Below are 18,345 nucleotides of genomic sequence, written 5' to 3'. Positions count from 1 at the left end.
CTATTATTTTGTCCCTATTTACTCAAATTCACCTACTAGTAGGTAGGACCAGTAGTAGAATTGTAGTATTATGGAAGTACTACTGCAAGATGGTTACAATGACATATCCTAAGTTAAAGACTGAGTTCCTAGACTACAGGCAGTGTAAGGATCAGCCAAGGTGACAAAAGAGGAAGAGGGCATTAAGCGAGGAAGGCTCTCCAGGTCTGTCATATCCTCTAGTTTTTTTCTTTTTTTCTTTTTAAAGATTTCTTGGGGTGCCTGTGTGGCTCAGTTGGTTAAGTGTCCGACTTTGGCTCAGGTCATGATCTCACTGTTTGTGGCTTTGAGCCCACATTAGACTCTGAGCTGTCAGCACTGCTTCTGAGCTGGAGCCTGCTTCAGACACAAGCAGGGGAGGGGTAGAGAGACAGTGGGAGAGAGAGACAGAGAGGATCTGAAGAGGGCTCTGTGCTGACAGCATCAAGCCTGATGGCGGGGCTGGAACTCATGAACTGCGAGATCATGACCCAAGCCAAAGTCGGACGCTCAACTGACTGAGCCACCCAGGTGCTCCTCTAGTTCTTTGTCTTAGAGAAAGTAGGAGAAAAGGAGTTATGAATTTCTTATTACCTTGGCAGCCTGGTGATACTGTTCCAAGGCCTGGTCCACAGTCACCTGGATGGAATCTTGCACTGCACTGTGGCTCTCCGTGAGGATGGCACTGAGATGAACGGGGAGCAAAGTATGGGCTCCTAAGGGGAGTGAGAATGGCTACTTTAAGACTGATGTTCATGTGCTGTGAGTCAGGGTGGGCATGAGAAAGAGGCTCTTAGAAGAAGAGGCCACTTCTGCCTATCTACAAATAATTACTTTTTTAGTCCCCCACTGCCCCCCAAAAATCCCAGCAACTTACAAACCCACCCAGTTCCACTTACAAATGAAAGAAAGCTTCAAAAATTAATGTGAAGCTTGACATTATTTTTGAAGAAACAAGTGATCTTGTTTCTTCAAATCCTATTTGATTAATATTAGAAACAGAAATATATACCACATCACTACAGACAATGATACTTGTGACTCTGAAAGAACAGGAGAATGAGGAAGAGGAAAGCCTCCTGGAAAGTTGTATCTACCCTACTCATCTCCTGTTTGAGCATCACTGCCGTGGTGAGCCACTGCTACTGTCAGGGTCTTAATCCTCTCAGATATGCTGTGGTATAGAAAAAGTACTTTATTTCTGATAAAGTAACCACAGGCACCACTGCACAGCAGAATAGCTAACAGGTAAGAGTGACAGGCAAAATATGTCATCCAGCAGTAGGCTCGCATTGATGACTCAGAGGCAACAGACACAGGAAGACAAATTCACTTCGCACCTGAGGAAACCTTTCCTTTTCAGTGTTTTTCTACTCTACCCTGAAAAGTCTGTTCAAAGGTACTATGGTGAAGCAGCCAACGGCTGGCTGACTTTTCTCAGGGCTGCATTAAAAATGCAAACCAGAAAGTACATTTTCTACCACAAGGCACAAGGATGCCTTCCCAGAAAGGAATGTAATATGTGATCTGCTCAAAAAGGTCCAAAATTGGAGTTAGGAGAACATAGATTCTAGAGTGAATTCTACCACTAACTAATGGTGACCAAGTCACTTGACTGTTCTCACTTCAAAACTAAAATTGGCTTTGTAACACCCGCTCTCACAGGCATGTTGTGCAGATAAACTAGGACAATATATATGAAGTGTTCTAAAATGTACATTGCAATATTCAAAGGGAAAATATTGCTATTGCTATGATGATATCATATGGATTGTTTTCTATAGTTTGGTCCTAAGAATAGCCTCAAGAAATCAGTTAGACCCCTTTGAAAGCAGACATTTAATTAAAAAGCTACAAGTTTGTTCTCCTAAAACTGCTGATACCACCAGATGCCTTTAACGCCGTAGCAAAATAATGAGTTAATCATAGAAAAGTTACCATGACAAGGTGGGCAGGAGGCCAGTTAAGTGATTTTTTTTAAGACACATGGAAACAGACTGTAGTTCTGCACAATCTGTTTCCTAAAAGTAGCTCTACAGAAAGCTTTCAAGGATATGAAAAAGAATAAGGGAGAAAGAAGATAAAATTACTGTATCTTTATCCATATATCTGTATCTACCTACCTTCACAGTACATCTTTTTTCAAAGGCTAGTCCTAAACCACCAGATGTCAGGAAATTTAAAAAGATACTATGTTTACTAATGCAGTGATGAATTTCTATCTAATTCAGTATTGTCACTACCTGAGATGCTGCAGGCCTTCAAAGTCAAGATAAGCAGAGATGTATAAACTATCACAGTACTTACTACAAGAATGATAGAAAACACTGGTTTTAAGGAATCTGGGTTCTTCAGGTATGGGACGATTCAGGAATAATAGGATTCAGAACATGGTATCACACTTTACATCATCCTAGGGAAGACTGAATGTGGTACTCCCTCTAGAAGACCTCAAAAAAATCAGGGGGGCACCTGGGTGGCTCAGTCAGTTGAGCGTCTGATTTCAGCTCAGGTCATGATCTCGTGGTTTATGAGTTCAAGCCCCACATCAAACTCGCTGCTGTCAGCCCACCAGCACAGAGCCTGCTTCTGATCCTCTGTCCCCTTCTCTCTGCCCCTCTGCTTGCGCTCTCCCAAACACACACACACACACACACACACACACACACACACACACACGCACACACGGAAAAAAAACAACAACAAAACAACCTCACTAGAAGACAGTAGATCTTAAGTCTTCAGAGGGTCTTGAGACTTGAAAGGGCCTTTTAGCCCCTAGTCTACCAATCTCATGTTAAATATACGAAAAGAGAGGATCAGATGATTTATGAGACTTGCTTCTGAAAAACCACTGAGGAATTTGGTGGCAGAAGTAAAGTTAGAACCAGCTCTCTAGGGGCGCCTGGGTGACTCAGTTGGTTAAAGCATCTGACTCTTGATTTTGGCTCAGGTCATGATCTCACAGTTTGTGAGTTTGAGCCCCACATCAGGCTCTGCGCTGACAGCATGGAGCCTGCTTGGGATTCTCTCTCTCCCTCTCTCTTTGCCCCTCCCCTGCTCACTCACTCTCTCAAAAACTAAATGAACAACAACAACAACAACAACAACAACACCAGCTCTCTTGATTCTACCTGAAGTCCTTTCCCCTATACTAAGCTCTTCTCTTATCAGCCTCTGTCCATATGAGTGTGAGCCAGGTAACAACCCTACGCAACCTCATTCTGTCTTCACTGCTGGAAGCCTCATTAGTTTGGGTCTCTTCTATGCTCCCATTCCAGGGCCTTAATGAACAGAACACCAGGGGCATCAGACAAAAACAGCTGCTCAAATAAAGAGTTGCAAGGCAGAGCCCAGGAAGATAGTGCTTCTCTCCTCAACAATATATAGATAGTGAAGAAAGCCAGGAGATGCATGGAGGGCAGGCAGCAGGAAGAATCCCACAACTGACAATAGTTTGTTCAAAAAATAGTTGCCACCAGTCAGCATGAGCTCTTCTGATCTGGGGATATAAGTTGTGTCATTTCTCTCATGACTCAGTGGGAGCAGGGCCACACCAAACAAGCACTGGAATGGCTCAGAGTAGAGTCCCAAGAAAAAACACTGGCTCACAGAGAAAGAATACAGAAACATACTGGGAGCATCAAAAGGGAGGCTTATGAGCCTTTCCCCACATATTTATAAGCTCCACTTCTTGCTTCTTCCCTCAAAGTTTAGAAGGGCATTGAGAAACACGTAAATTTATCCCTCAGGGTTTATTGGATTAAAACATAAGCTAACTCCTGCTCATATTCAGTGTTTTTCAAACTTTACTAAATTTAAAAGTTACCTGAGAATATTTTTAAGAATGCAGATTCTTGAGCCATTCCATATTTTTATATTATAACAAAACAATGAATTGATTCTTGGCTCAGGAAGAAACACATTTTCAAATACTCCAGGTGATTCTGATGCATGTTTCATGGACCACCAAACAGAAACTTTCTGATTAACAGGTTATCATCAATTTGTTAGATACTAAAGGCTCCCCCTTGTATGCCTGAACGAGGACAATTTCTCCCTTCCCAGAGGTCTATGTGACAATGACATAAAGCTATTCATACCAATATGCTTCCCACACCTTATGTTGTAGTTGAGATACTGTGTCAAGGCCAAGCAAGGCCGGTAACATTTCTTGATTCCACCTGGAAAGGCAATAATGTGGTGGACAGTTCTCAGGCCTAAGCTTTAAAAACATACTGGTATCAGAGCACTGCCTCAGTCCAAGGAAATCATAATCCCTGGGGGTAAAGTTTGGGCATTTTTAGAAGCTCCCCAGGTAATATATCATGGAGCTAAGGTTGAGAACCACTCATCTAAGGTAATAGCCTCTTTTTTTTTTTTTTAATTTTTTTTAATGTTTATTTATTTTGAGAGAGAGAGAGATAGAGCGCAAGCAGGGGAGGAGCAGAGAGAGAGGGAGACACAGAATCCGAAACAGGCTCCAGGCTCTGAGCTGTCAGCACAGAGCCCGATGCGGGGCTCGAACTCACGGACCGTGAGATCATGACCTGAGCTGAAGTCAGACGCTTAACCGACCAAGCCACCCAGGCGCCCCAATAGCCTCTTTTTAAAGAGCATTATAGAAAGTATCTGATTTCTGAACATTCTGGGAATGTCATCATTTAAGTGAGGTTTCATTTTAAGATACAGATCTTTTCTACACAGCATATAATCTGTTTAACCTATTTAAGATTTTTTATTAAAATTCATTATTCTACAGAAATATATGTAATTATATATGTAATTCAGATAAAGTCTCCCTTTCTTTACTCTCTTAACATTTAATCACACCCATACTGGCAGCATCTATACCTACTCCAGAGTTCTGTTCGCTGGACTGGAAATCCGCTGTGGAAATCCACAAAAAGAAAAAGCAGCAGAGTCTGTCCCTGGGAGTCCATATTCTGAGATTGATCCCCCTCACTGGATTCCACCTGATAACTCACATCTGGAAGCACCAAATCTAGAGGACAAGATATTATACAGTATTCTAAGATAAGTAAGGCCCTCAGAATGCTAAGTGAATAAAGAACCTATACCTCAAACAAAGAATGATCTAAGATCTAAAATCAAACACTCCCTTTTCCTCCTGAACCTGTTTCTCTATCCACATGATGGAAGCAAATATAGTGACTCATAGAAGGAACATCAAAGTAACAACTGAGCGTGCAAAATGTAAACCAAGCAGCATGCTGTAGAATTTATTGGGAAACACTAATACGATACATTTATTCATTCTTTATACAACTTTCTAAGGTAGGTATCACTAGTAAGAGGCAGACGTCAGAGTCAAACCCGAGTAATGATAACAATTAATTTGTATTAAGTGTTTACTACACGCTTTGTATTTTGTTAAATTCTTCACATGAACTATCTAAATATTTAGACTTCACAACAACACTAAGACATAGGACCTATTCTTACGCCATTTTACAGATAAGAAGTACAAATAGGTTAAATACATTGCCCACCATGAGACAGCAAGTGGTGGATCTGTTTTAGACTGACTCCAAAATCTGTGTTCTGAACCACATCACTATATTATATTTATACTCCCAAGTAATCTGATGCCCTACCGTCACTTTCTAGCACCTGGATCCTTTAAAACACAATCATGATAGTCCTAAATTCCATCCAGATCCATTCAGAGAAATACCTCCGTGTATTTCCACATCCTGGTTCTGTCCCTTAGAGTAATGATGGAGGAAGATGAGGAGATATTTTCTACATTATTCATCTCCAAAGTTAACTGAGCAAGTTCAGGCATCAAGAATTGGAAAAAAAAAAAAACTAACAAAGCATGAAAATAAAAATGAAAGACAAAAGGAGATATGGAGAGCCCGAGAGATTCAAAAATTGTAATGGCTCAGTTTTTAACAAACTGAGGGTTGATGGGGGGTGGGAGGGAGGGCAGGGTGGGTGATGGGTATTGAGGAGGGCACCTTTTGGGATGAGCACTGGGTGTTGTATGGGAACCAATTTGACAGTAAATTTCATATATTAAAAAAAAAAAAAATTGTAATGGCATGACATCCCCTAGTTAAGACCAAGCATTCTTTCTTCACAAAACCATTCATCTCCAGAGACCCCATCCAAGGACAGGCTTCTTTCATCCCACCCTCTGGAATAACTACCTATTCAAGAAAAAAAAACCCTTACTCTGAAACTTACTTCCTATAGAGAAGACTCTGTCATTCCCCTAGAAATACTCCGTTCCAGGAGGCTCCAGTCTCCTCATGCCATCACAGCTCTAGAATACCTATTCCCCACTGGCTACCTTCCTCAGGATCCAGGTGACCAGACTACCTTCTAAATTTCAAAGAATTCTAGCTAATAACAGTCAAGTTCAACATTGTAAAGCTCCTAGATATCACCTCATGTTTGCATATTCCTACTTCCCAGTTTTATTTTTTGATCCAGTTATTAGGTGTCCAACTCAGTGTAATTCATCCAAAGCTAATGTGGTCAGGCTCTGCATAAATCTTATAGCTAGTTTCTTAGTTGATTACTATATAGTTTGTACTCCTGCCTTGCATTTATATGGTAATATTTTCTAAGTAATTTTATGTGCATTTTCTCATTTCATTAGGAAACATTTCTCTTCCACAATAGTTCAAAGATGTTATTAATCTTTTACTATCCTTTCTAAAACAGATTAAGGTACAAGAGAAACCCTCTGAACAAGTCCTTAGAAGATGAAGGCTCAATGACTACCTCAGAGGACCAGGAAGAGAGGAGCCAGTAGAGGAAGTGAGAGAAAAACCAGCATTAACATGTAATGCCAAAACAGGCTCTAATGGAGCTTTGCCTGTTGACCTGTTGTTTGCTGCACTTCACATGGATTCTCAGACCCCTAACAGCACCACCCAACCTAAGCCATCAGATCACTGGGTCCTGTTTTTTATGTACACCTGCTATTTATATTTACTTGCATTTATATAATATTCTCCAGGTTTCTTTATCCCTGTGCAAAGAGAGGGAGATATACCTCTATCCAAACTGAGATCCAAATTGGGCACCAGACACAAGTGGTACTTCTTCCAGTCAATGAAGAAAGAGGTATCTTCGAAGACAGTAGTAGTTGGCTGCTTCTGACTTGGCAATATCAGAGGCAGGCCTGATGGTCCATATAGAAATATGTATAGTCGCTAAAGAAAACTGCCAAATTTTAGGGTTTTTTTAAAATGACAATATATTCATTTGCATAAAACAAACATAATACTGACCTGGTTCACACTCTCAGAAATAAACTATGGTGTTAGCTAATTATATATTAAGCCTTTTCACATTGAATACAGGTGTGAGGCACCACAGACAGATCCACTAGAATCCCTAGAAATTTATTCTGAGTTCAGTAAGTGTGTGCTACAGGTATAGTATTGGACAATTAGTTTATTTTTTCATCTTGCTCATTCCATCATACGTTTGAGTGGCACTACAGGCTAAACACTATACTAAGTTCAGAGGACACAAAGATGAATATTTTTATTAAGATTTAGTAATATTAATAATAAATAAAATTTATTAATATTTATTTATAATAAATATTAGTTTATTAATATTTATTAAGATTTAATACCTACCTTCAAGTTATCATATTTATAGTACTGGAGATACACATAAAAAACAGTAAACTGTAATACAGTGTGATACATGCTACAAATATATACAAAGATATATCTTTCAGTAAGTACTTGAGTATATTCAGATTAAGAAGGAAACTCCTTACTTTCTCTAACCCTATTCTCTAACCAAGACAAAGGGGACAGGCCCCTGAAATGGTTTCCTTCTCTTTTTTTTTTTTAATGTTTATTTATTTTTGAGACAGAGAGTGAGCAGGGGAGGAGCAGAGAGAGAGGGAGACACAGAATGAGAAGCAGGCTCCAGGCTCTGTGCTGTCAGCACAGAGCCTGGCGTGGGGCTCAAACTCACAGACTGTGAGATCATGACCTGAACCGAAGTTGGACGCCTAACCTACTGAGACACCCAGGTTCCCCGGTTTTCTTCTCTTGATTTTACTCCCACTCTCACTCTTTTAAACCCAAGGTTTCTCCACCTAAGCACTATTGGCACTTTGGGCCAGATAATTCTTTGTTGTAGGGGCTGTCCTGTGCACTGTAGGACGTTTAGCAGTATCCCTGGCCTCTACCCACTAGATGCCAGTGGCACCCTCCCCCTGAGTCATGACAGTCAAAAATGTCTCCAGACATTCCCAAATGTCCTCTGAGGGTAAAATTACCCAGTTAAGAACTAATACTTAACACTTTTTGTTCCCTGAACCAAGGCTGAAGAAACCAGGAATATATTTTCCTTAATCTTTTTTGTTTTCATCCTCTTGTGAAAAGGGTAAACACGAGGCATTAAGTATGAAGATTAAAATCCTCACCCAGTAGGCACTGGGGCATTATGAAAAGTCACAGCAGAACAAAGTGAGACAGTGCCCATAAATGAAGTCTCTATCCCAAATCCAAGAAGACATTAAAACGGGAGCTAAGGCCAACACATCCACTGTTCAGAGCCAGGCTAGCTTTGAGGTGCTACAAACTCAGTGAGTGGAGTGTCCGAAGAGTCAAAGTGTGTGACTTTTGATGGGCTGTTTAAACTATTTACATTTAATATACATACTGCTATGGTTGGGTTTTAAGTCTACAATCTTGTTATGTGTTTGGCATTTTCTCCTTACATTGTTTCCTTTTTTTTTTTTCTTTTTCCTCTTTTCTATTTTTGGATTCTACTTTGGACTGGTGTTTTTTATAATTCCATTTTATCACTTAAAAAATTTTTTTAATGTTTATTTAATTTTGAAGAAGAGACAGAGTGTAACGGGGGAGAGGCAGACAGAGAGGGAGACACAGGATCTGAAGCAGGCTCCAGGCTCTGAGCAGTCAGCACAGAGCCTGACACAGGGCTTGAACCCAGGAGCCGTGAGACCATGACCTGAACCGAAGTCGGATGCTTAACTGAGCCACCCAGGCACCACCCACTTTTTTTGATTTATTAGTTATAATTCTTTGTTGAAGCAACTTAGGGATTGCTTTAGGCTTTATAGTATACAACTTTAATTTATTACGGTCTACCTTTTAAGTGATATTATAACAGTTGCACATACATATAGTATAAGAATCTGGGAATAATATACTTCCATTTCTCCTCTCTTGGCCTTTGTGCTATTCTCACACATTTTACTTCCACATATAATATACTCTGATGGCATTTTTTGCTTTCAAAAGTCAATTATCTTTTATTAAAAACTTTTTTTAATGTTTATTTTGAGAGAGAATATGTGTGCATGCATGTGCAAACGGGGAAGGGGCAGAGAGAGGGAGAGAATCCCAAGTAGGCTCTGTGCTATCAGCGCAGACAGAGCCTGACGTGGGACTCCATGTCACAAATCATGAGATCGTGACCTGAGCCGATATCAAGAGTCAGATGCTTAACCGGCCGGGCCACACAGGCACCCCATAAAAAGTCAATTATCTTTTAAAGAGATTTTTTTAAATGGGGAAAAAATCTTTTATATCTATCCAGATAGTTATGATTTCCAGGGCTCTTCTTTATTTGTGTAGACCCAGAATTCCATCTGATAGCATTTTTCTTCTGACTGAAGCATTTCCTTTCACATTTCTTATAATATAGATTGCTGGTGAAGTCTTTTGTATGTCTGATAAATTCTTTATTTTGCTTCCATTTTTGAAATATATTTTCTCCTAGTATAGAATCCAGATTAAGGGATTTTTTTCCCCTTTATTATTTTAAAAATGTTGCTTCACTTTCTTGTAGCTTACAGTTCCCAATGAGAAATCTGCAGTAATTTGCATCTTTGTTCCTCACTATGTAAACGTGTCTTTCTACCTCTAGTCGCTTTTAAGATTCTTTATCACTGATTTTAATCAATGATTATGGTGTATCTTGGTATGATTTGATTCATGTTTCTTATGTTTCAAGTTTGCTGATCTTGGCTCTGCAGGTTCATACTTTTCATCAAATTTGGAAATTTGGGGGGGCATTATTTCCTCAAATATTTTATCTGCCCTCCCTCCCTGCAGGAATTGAATTACATGTCCCTGAATTAGGTCACCTGAAGTTATCCCACAGTTCACAGAAACTTTATTCATTTTTTTTAGTCCCTTGTTTCATTTTAGTTTCTATTGCTATGTATTCAAGTTCACTTATCTATTTCTCTGCAATGTGTAAATCTGTCACTGATCTCATCTAGTGTATCTTCACCTTAAAAATTTTAATTTCTATCTCTAGACGTTCAATTTAGGTTTTCACATCTTTTGTGTCTTTAGTTAATATGTTCAATTTTTTCCCTTTCACTTCCTGAATATATGGGATACAGTTATACCTTTGTTTTAAAGTTTATTTCTTTTTGAGAGAGAGAGATAGAGTGTGGGAGGGGCAGAGAGAGAGAGAAAATATCCCAAGCAGGCTCCACACTGATAGTGCAGAGCCTGATGTGGCTTGAACTCACGAACTATGAGATCATGACCTGAGCTGAAACCGAGAGTCGGATGTTTAACGGACTGAGCCACCCAGGTACCTCCAGTTATACCTGTCTTAATGTCCTTGTTTACTAATCCTATTACCTATGCCATTTCTGGGCAGTTCTGATTTTTTTTCATTATGGGTCCTATTTTCCTGCTTGTTTGCATACCAAGTAGTTTTTTATTGGATGCCCAGCATTGTGAAGTTTACCTCACTGAATGCAGGATACTTTTGTATTCCTGTAAATATTCTTGTACTTTTTTTCTGGGACACTATAAAGTTACTTGGGAACAGTTTGAGCCTTTTGGGTCTTACTCTTAAGCTTTGTTAGGTGGGACCAGGGAAGCCTATAGGCTAAAGCTAACTTCTCCACTATATTCAAGCAAATCCTTCTTAGGACTCTACCTGATGTTTTATGTTTTCCATCCTGCCTGGCAGGAACAAAAACTATTTCCAGCTCTGTGTGCACTCCAGGGATTCTCCTCTATCCGGAGCTCTCTCTGTGTATTTTATCTCCTCTTTGGCACTCTTTTCTGTAAGTTCTAGCTTCCCTGGACCTCCCTAACTCTGAACTTCGTCTTCTCAACTCAGATCCACCAGACTCTAGTTGGGTATACCCTCCTGGTGAACTTCTCTAGGTAGTACGGTGGTGCAATACAGGGTTTATTTGTTTCTCCTCTCTCTAGAACCACTGTCCTATACTCTCTGTTGTTTAATATAATTTTTTAAATTGTTCAAGGTAGGAGGTTGGATCCAGTCCCTGTTATTTGTTCATGGCTGGAAGTGGAATTTCTGAAATTCTCTGACAGAATCTCATGGCCTTTGATAGTTTCTTTGCTTTCTGGCTCAACAAGATACCCATGCTCATCTTGTACATTTCTACTTTAGGCCTGGAATCAGCCATTCCTCCTTTTTAGTGAGCAATGACATTTAGAGAACACATTCTGGATACTAGGACTGCTCATTGCTCCTCAGTTTGTTTTTAGCAGATAGAGCTAAAAAATATATAATTTCAAAAGTCAGAAAAGTTGAGCATACATACTGATATTTTCAATTCCACTTTAAGATTACTTTCAGGGGCACCTGGGTGGCTCAGTTGGTTAAGCATCTGACTCTTGGTTTTGGCTCAGGTCATGATCTCATGTTACATGAGTTCAAGCCCTGCACTGACATCATGGAGACTGCTTGGGATTCTCTCTCTCTCTTTGCCTCTCCTCTGCTCATGCTCTCTCTCAAAATAAATAAATGAACATTTTTTTTTAAAAGATTACTTTCAAAATTTTTTTATTTCAAAATAAAAATATTCTATTCCTTTGAATTTATACTCCCACATCTGCTATATTATGCTAAAATTTTTGGTTCTTAACAATTTAACATAATTACTTGTTTTATAACAAGTATCCATGCAAGAATTTCAGTATGGTAATACCAATGTTATTAACAAGAATCAAGACCACTAAATGAATTTCAAGAGCACTTTTCAGTTCATTTCATCCTTAGAGTATATACCAAGAATGTATGTCAAAACACTATGTTCTAAAGTCAGTTGAATTAATTCTTCTTACTATATGAATTATGACCTTTATATGGGTAGGTTATCTTTAAAAAAATTTTTTTTTAATGTTTATTTGTGAGAGAGAGAGACAGACAAACAGAGTGTGAGCAGGGGAGGGGCAGAGAGAGAGGGAGACACAGAATCTGAAGCAGGCTCCAGGCTCTGAGCTGTCAGCACAGAGCCCGACACGGGGCTCAAGCTCACAAACCATGAAATCATGACCTGAGCCGAAGTCAGATGCTTAACAGACTGAGCCACCCAGGCGCCCCGGTTATCTTTTTTTTTTTTAAGTTTATTTATTTTGAGAAAGAGAGCACATGCGTGCACATGGGGGAGGGACAGAGAGAGACAGAGAGAGAGAGAGGGAATCCCAAGCAGGCTCTGCACTGTCAGTGCAGAGCCCAACTCTGGGCTCGAACTCATGAACTGCAAGATCATGACCTGAGGCAAAACCAAGAGTTGGATGCTTAACCAATGGAGCCACACAGATGCCCCAACATTATCTTTTATCTTGAGAAATATTGTTACTGGGTATGGAATTCTAGGTTGGTAGTTTTTTAAATTTCCAGACATTAACACTATTATACTACTACCTCATGTTGGTATAAGGAAGTCAGCTGTCAATTTGTTTCTCTTTTGAAGAAAATCCATCTTCCTTGGCTGATTTTTTCCTTGTTTTTGATTTCCTAGAGGTATGCATATCTTTTTGTTTATCCTGCTTGATTGCTGAGCTCTGAAACTGTTTTAGTTGCTTAGCCATTGATTCTTCAACGACTGTTTTTGCCCCATTTTCTCCCTTCTCCTTTGGGACATGAATTAAATGTACATTAAATGTTCTGTTTCCTCTCACTGTTAACCTCTCTTCTGTATTTTCTATCCTTTTGTCTTTCTTTGCTTTATTTTACTAGTTTTTGCTATCCTTATCTTTTACTTCACAAATTCACTTATGCTGTGTCTAATCTGTTAAATCTGCCTATTTAATTTCAATGTTGGTTATTTTTTGGTTCTACAGTTTCTGTTTGGTTGTTTTAAAAATTATGTCACATTTTATAGTTTTCAGTTCCCTGGCAAAATTTTTAAGCTTGGCCTTCAATTTCATAAATATAATAAGCATAATTCTTTATTTTTAAAATCAATATCTGATGTTACCAATATCTGAAGTCCCAGTGGGTACTCCTGTTGCTTTTGTTTTTGCTAGCTCTTATTCATGTTGCCTTGTCCACTCTTTTACGTGTGGTTTGTGTGTGTGTGTGTGTGTGTGTGTGTGTGTGTGTGTGTGTGTCAGAGAGAGAGAGACAGAGATGGAGAGAGAGAGAGAGAAATGTACACATGAGCTGGACATTTTGAGAAAGTATATGTTAAAATATTTGAAGCACAGATGTGGTGATCTTCCTCTAGAAAATAATCTTTGTTTGCTTCTGTAAGACATCTGGGAGAATTAGATATCTAGAATCATCTTAATCCAATTTTAAAGTTTAAGATTTTCTAGCCTTCCCAGATGACCCAAAAAATATATGCAGTTCATGTGAAGGCTGGTTTATTTCAGGTTCATCTTACTCCTTAAAGTGTAACCTTTTAGTTATCTCTGCCCAAAACAAGAGGTGTTTTTAACAGCACCCCCCCAGCGCAGTAAGCCCTAAACTCTTTGGCCTTCTTGACCTACATTGATTCAGAAGTGCATCTTAGCCTCTCAGCTGTTTGCTATAATTTGCAAATGACCTCACAGCAAAAGCAGCCCCCAATGTTGAGCTCAGGCTTTCTGTAATTCCTGTCTCTATTGTGATCGCCCAGAAATTCCTCCCTCTTTACTAGCTCTTAGAATCTTTTATGTCTTAATATTTCATCCAACATTTGTCTTCAATGGGAGGGTTGGTCTAAATTACCTAGTTTGCCATTTTCAGAAACTGAAATCCTATCAGAGTTTTCTTTATCTTCACTAAAACATCACCTCCCTAGAGTCTTCGCTTACTATAATATTTAAAATAACTTCCCTGTCATTATCTCTTTACCTGCTTTATTTTATCTTTAACTGTACTTATCACTACTGACATCTATTTATTAAAATGTCCTATTAAATGTAAACTTCAAGAGGATAGAAAAATTTGCCTTTTTCCCTCTGGAGAATGGGATGTGGAGGAGGAGAAACTTTTTTATTTTACTTTATACTCTTCTATATGCCCTAGATATTAAGAAAAAGCATGTTTTAAAATCCAAAAGTCCATGCATAGTCTTTATCACCATCCTGCTCCTTCCTCCTCCCTAAAGATATTTTCAGCTGACATTTATCATACCATGACCTTGGCCTTCTTCTGGTCTTATTCTTTATATTCTACTAGAACTTCATTTTACTTGTACAGCTTCAATTATATAACAATAACACCTAACATTTATTGAACACTTTTATGTGTCAGGCAAAATGCTGGGAGCTTCCTATTGATTATTATATATAATTAATACTAAAACAAACTAACCCCAAAACAACAACAACAACAACAACAACAACAAAACCTTTGCAAGGGAAAACAAATAAATCTATGAAGTGTTATTATCCCCATTTATTTTTAAATTTAATTTTTTAACATTTATTTATTTTTCAGAGAGAGAGAGAGAGAGAGAGAGGCAGAGCATGAGCAGAGGAGGGGCAGAGAGAGAGGGAGACACAGAATCCAAAGCAGGCTCTAGGCCCTGACCTGTCAGCCCAGAGCCCAATGAGGAGCTCAAACCCACAAACCATGAGATCATGACCTGAGCTGAAGTTGGATGCTTAACTGTCTGAGCCATCCAGGTGCCCCTATTTTTTTTTTTTTTTAATTTTAGAGAAAGAGCATGCATGAGCGAGGGAGAAGGGCAAAGGGAGAGAAAGAGAGAACCTTAAGCAGACTCCACACTCCACATGGAGCCCAACGCAGGGCTGGATCCCATGACCTGGAATAATGACCTGAGCTGAAATCAGGAGTTTGCTGCTCAATCAACTGAGCCACCCAGGTGCCCCTATTATCTCCATTTTAAAGGGGAGGAAATAAAGCCTTAGGCTGGTTGAGTAAACTACATGAAGTCACAGCCAATTAGTGGTGAATCTAGTATTTACACTCTTGTTCCATGTTCTAACCACAGCACTATACTTTACTTTCCGATGGAGAAAATGCTAAGGCTCTAAAATTTATCTCTAAATTGGCCACTTCCAAATTCCAGACCAAAATTTCTATATAGCTATACTTGCCATTTTCAAGGGATGTCCTACAGGAACTACAAACTTAGCATGTTTAAAGCTAAGCTAAGTCTTTACCTTCCAAATCTGCTACTTATGATTTGTATCTTATTGATAGTATCATTATTCTGTCAGCCATCTATTGAAATGGTTTTTTTTGGCAGGGGGAGAAATGGCGCAAGTGAACAAGGGACAAACAGAGAGAGAATCCCAGGGCGGCAAGGGGGTGGCAGGCGTGAGACAGAGAGAGAAGCAGGGCTCACCCAAAGTGGGGCTCATGTTTACCCAGGGCTCAAGCTCACCTGACATGGGGCTCGACCTAACAAACCATGAGATCATGACCTGAACCAAAGTCAGATGCTTAATGACTGAGCCACCCAGGGGCACTATGGAAATGTTTTTAAACAGCTGAGATTTAAACATATCACACAGCACACAACTTACCCACTTAAAGTGTATAAATGGGTTATAGTATATTCAAAGAGTTGTGCAACCATCACCACCACCAATTTTAGGACATTTTTACCATCCTCCCCCCCACCAAATCCCTATCTATCTACTTCCTGTCTCTATAGATTTGCCTATTCTGGATATAGAAATATTAACATCAATTTTGGCCATTCCCTGCCCCTAATCTCTCCCTACCCCCACAATGAATTGCTTGCCTCATTATACTGATTCCTTCAAGTGATAAGTCTCTCTTTTCCATGCTCATCACATTTTTAATTCAGGCGAGCATTATCTCTTGCCCAGTTCACTTATTCACTTAGTCATTACTGACTTATCTCTCCTACCCATCCTGTACAATGCTGCTTGAGATGCCTAAAACATTCAATGGTTTCCTGCTATACAGAGAATGAAGTTCATAATCCTAAGTGTGATACAAAAGAGCCACCATGTCCACCATTTTCCAGCCTCATCTCTCCTGCTTGCACCATTCCATGCTTCAGTCATATTGGATTATATGAAAAGAATGTGGCACATATGTCACATTTTATAGTTTTCAGTATTTTGGGAAAATTTCTCAAGACTGGATTTCACATTGGATTTTTGTTTTTATACAAATTATACTGGCTTCTAGATACAGAGTTTATATGCTAAAGGCTTTTCTAGAATTGGGATATAAAAATTCATTTTTCAAAACAAAGTTGAAAATTTTGATGGAGTTTATCATCAAAAGGATATGGAAACTGAAGAAACTCTATTCAGCTGGTTGGAAAAGACCTTTGGGCAGGGACACAGAGCAGCAGCTGGAGTGAGTATCAGTTCTCCCAACGAGCCCATGCCAGCCACGTCATCGGGGATGAAAAGCATTACTGGATGTCCTAGCACAGGATGGATTCGGCTGCAGAGTAATTGAGCTGCACCAAATTTTGGTCTACTGTCAAAAAACAGGTAAGATAAATTTAGACTTTTTCTTTCTTAAGAAATTATTTTCTTTTTTATTTTTTTCCTTTTCTTCTTTTTTTTTTAAAAGTAGGTTCTATGATGGCATGCTTGGCTGGCTCAGTGGAACATGTGACTCTTGATCCCAGGGTTGTGAGTTTGAGCCCCACACTGGGTGTAGAGGTTACTTAAAATAAAATCTTTAAAAATAAATAAAATAGGCTCCACACCCAACATGGGGGGCTTGACCTCAGGACCCCAAGGTTAAGAGTCACATGCTCTACTGGCAGAGCCAGCCAGGAGCCCCTTAAGAAATTATTTTCGGGGCATTCAAAAGTCTTTGGATATCTCTAGCATATACATAATCATATAATCTACCATATTAGTTTTACTGGAATAAGTACCTTGTGTCTCAGGGAATCACAAGCAATAGAAAGAGCAGACAAACTGGAATTTCAGGAATGATATCATGGCTACTGTTTCTGCTGCCACTATGCAGTTTAAAATTTTTTTTAATGTTTATTTATTTTTGAGGGAGAGAGAGTGAGCGGGTGATGGGGGAGAGAAGGAGACACAGAATCTGAAGCAGGCTCCAGGCTGCCAGCACAGAACCCGACACAGGGCTTGAACCCACAAACCATATCATGACCTGAGCCAAAGTCAGACGTTTAACCAACTGAGCCCCCCAGGCATCCCTGCCACTAGGCAGTTTTATATTCACTAATGTATATTTCCTCCACTGAAATTAGTCTACAGTTCTGAGCAGAAGTTTCCAAGATCAAAGATTAGCATGGTGAGGGTAGGGGTGAAGGGGTCCCTGAATCACAACAGCCTAAAACTAGCCCTGTGTTACTTAGATCTGCTCTCACACATGCTACACCTTCCCCTGAAGGAGTCCGAGGTTACTGTTTGATAGGAGTAATGAGAAAAAATTAGGGCATCTTTCTCTCCTAAAAGAATCTAGTGAAATTTGATACTTGCTTACTTTCTAACAGCTTTTCTTTTTTAAATAGGAAGAAATATTAATGAGCATTTTTCCTCTCTCTTTAAACTGATGAGGTCATCCAGGAATATATGTCCACAAACACTGGTTCAGAGGCTTAAACTTTTTCAGTAAATTTCTGATAATGAGCTGTCTAACTTTAAGGACTGTATGATAGTAAAGGACTACTAAAGATAGATAAAGAGTGGGGACTTTATTTACTGCACATATTAAAGAATAAAAAAATTCTAATCTGAAGTGTACTTTTGGCTAAGAGTAAAACAGACTAAAAAGCCATAAACAGTGTCTTCAAACCTTAAGATCCTATGACTACCAGTGCTGATTCAGGGCATACAAATGGAGTCGAAAACTATTGAATAAAGAATAAATTACTTGGACTAAATCATAAATTGTTTTTTTTTCTTGCTATATGCATGTTCACTTTGGATTCTCTTAGGAAGGCAAGGCAGAGGAATAAATTCCATTTATTTGCCGTCTTCTCCATGGATTTTTTTTTTTGTAGTCTGGAGGTGGAGGTAGAGATGATTTCCAAACCTTTGAAAAATGCCGATGCACAAAAAATAATATATAAAGAATTCCTTTGTGTTCATAGTATCTTTCTAGCCAAGAGTTCAAGGAACCTTCTCAAGTCCTTCCTCTCTTCTC

At 39.2% G+C, this 18,345-nt stretch overlaps 1 protein-coding gene across 1 annotated transcript in view; it reads right to left on the bottom strand.

Annotated features, from left to right (window-relative positions):
- The window catches only part of TOP6BL (TOP6B like initiator of meiotic double strand breaks), a 97,458-nt gene that overhangs the window by 18,958 nt on the left and 60,155 nt on the right, over positions 1-18,345 (bottom strand). Inside the window, exons 8-11 of the mRNA XM_058689791.1 lie at positions 16,497-16,692; positions 7,049-7,199; positions 4,877-5,023; positions 613-734 (exon numbers count right to left, since the gene is read on the bottom strand). Of these exons, the coding sequence (XP_058545774.1) occupies positions 613-734; positions 4,877-5,023; positions 7,049-7,199; positions 16,497-16,692 (616 nt within the window). The remainder of the gene's footprint in view (positions 1-612; positions 735-4,876; positions 5,024-7,048; positions 7,200-16,496; positions 16,693-18,345) is intronic.

This window comes from Neofelis nebulosa, chromosome 10, assembly GCF_028018385.1.
Source record: "Neofelis nebulosa isolate mNeoNeb1 chromosome 10, mNeoNeb1.pri, whole genome shotgun sequence".
In the NCBI taxonomy this organism is placed as follows: domain Eukaryota; kingdom Metazoa; phylum Chordata; class Mammalia; order Carnivora; family Felidae; genus Neofelis; species Neofelis nebulosa.
This window is presented reverse-complemented; position numbering and strand designations above follow the sequence as displayed.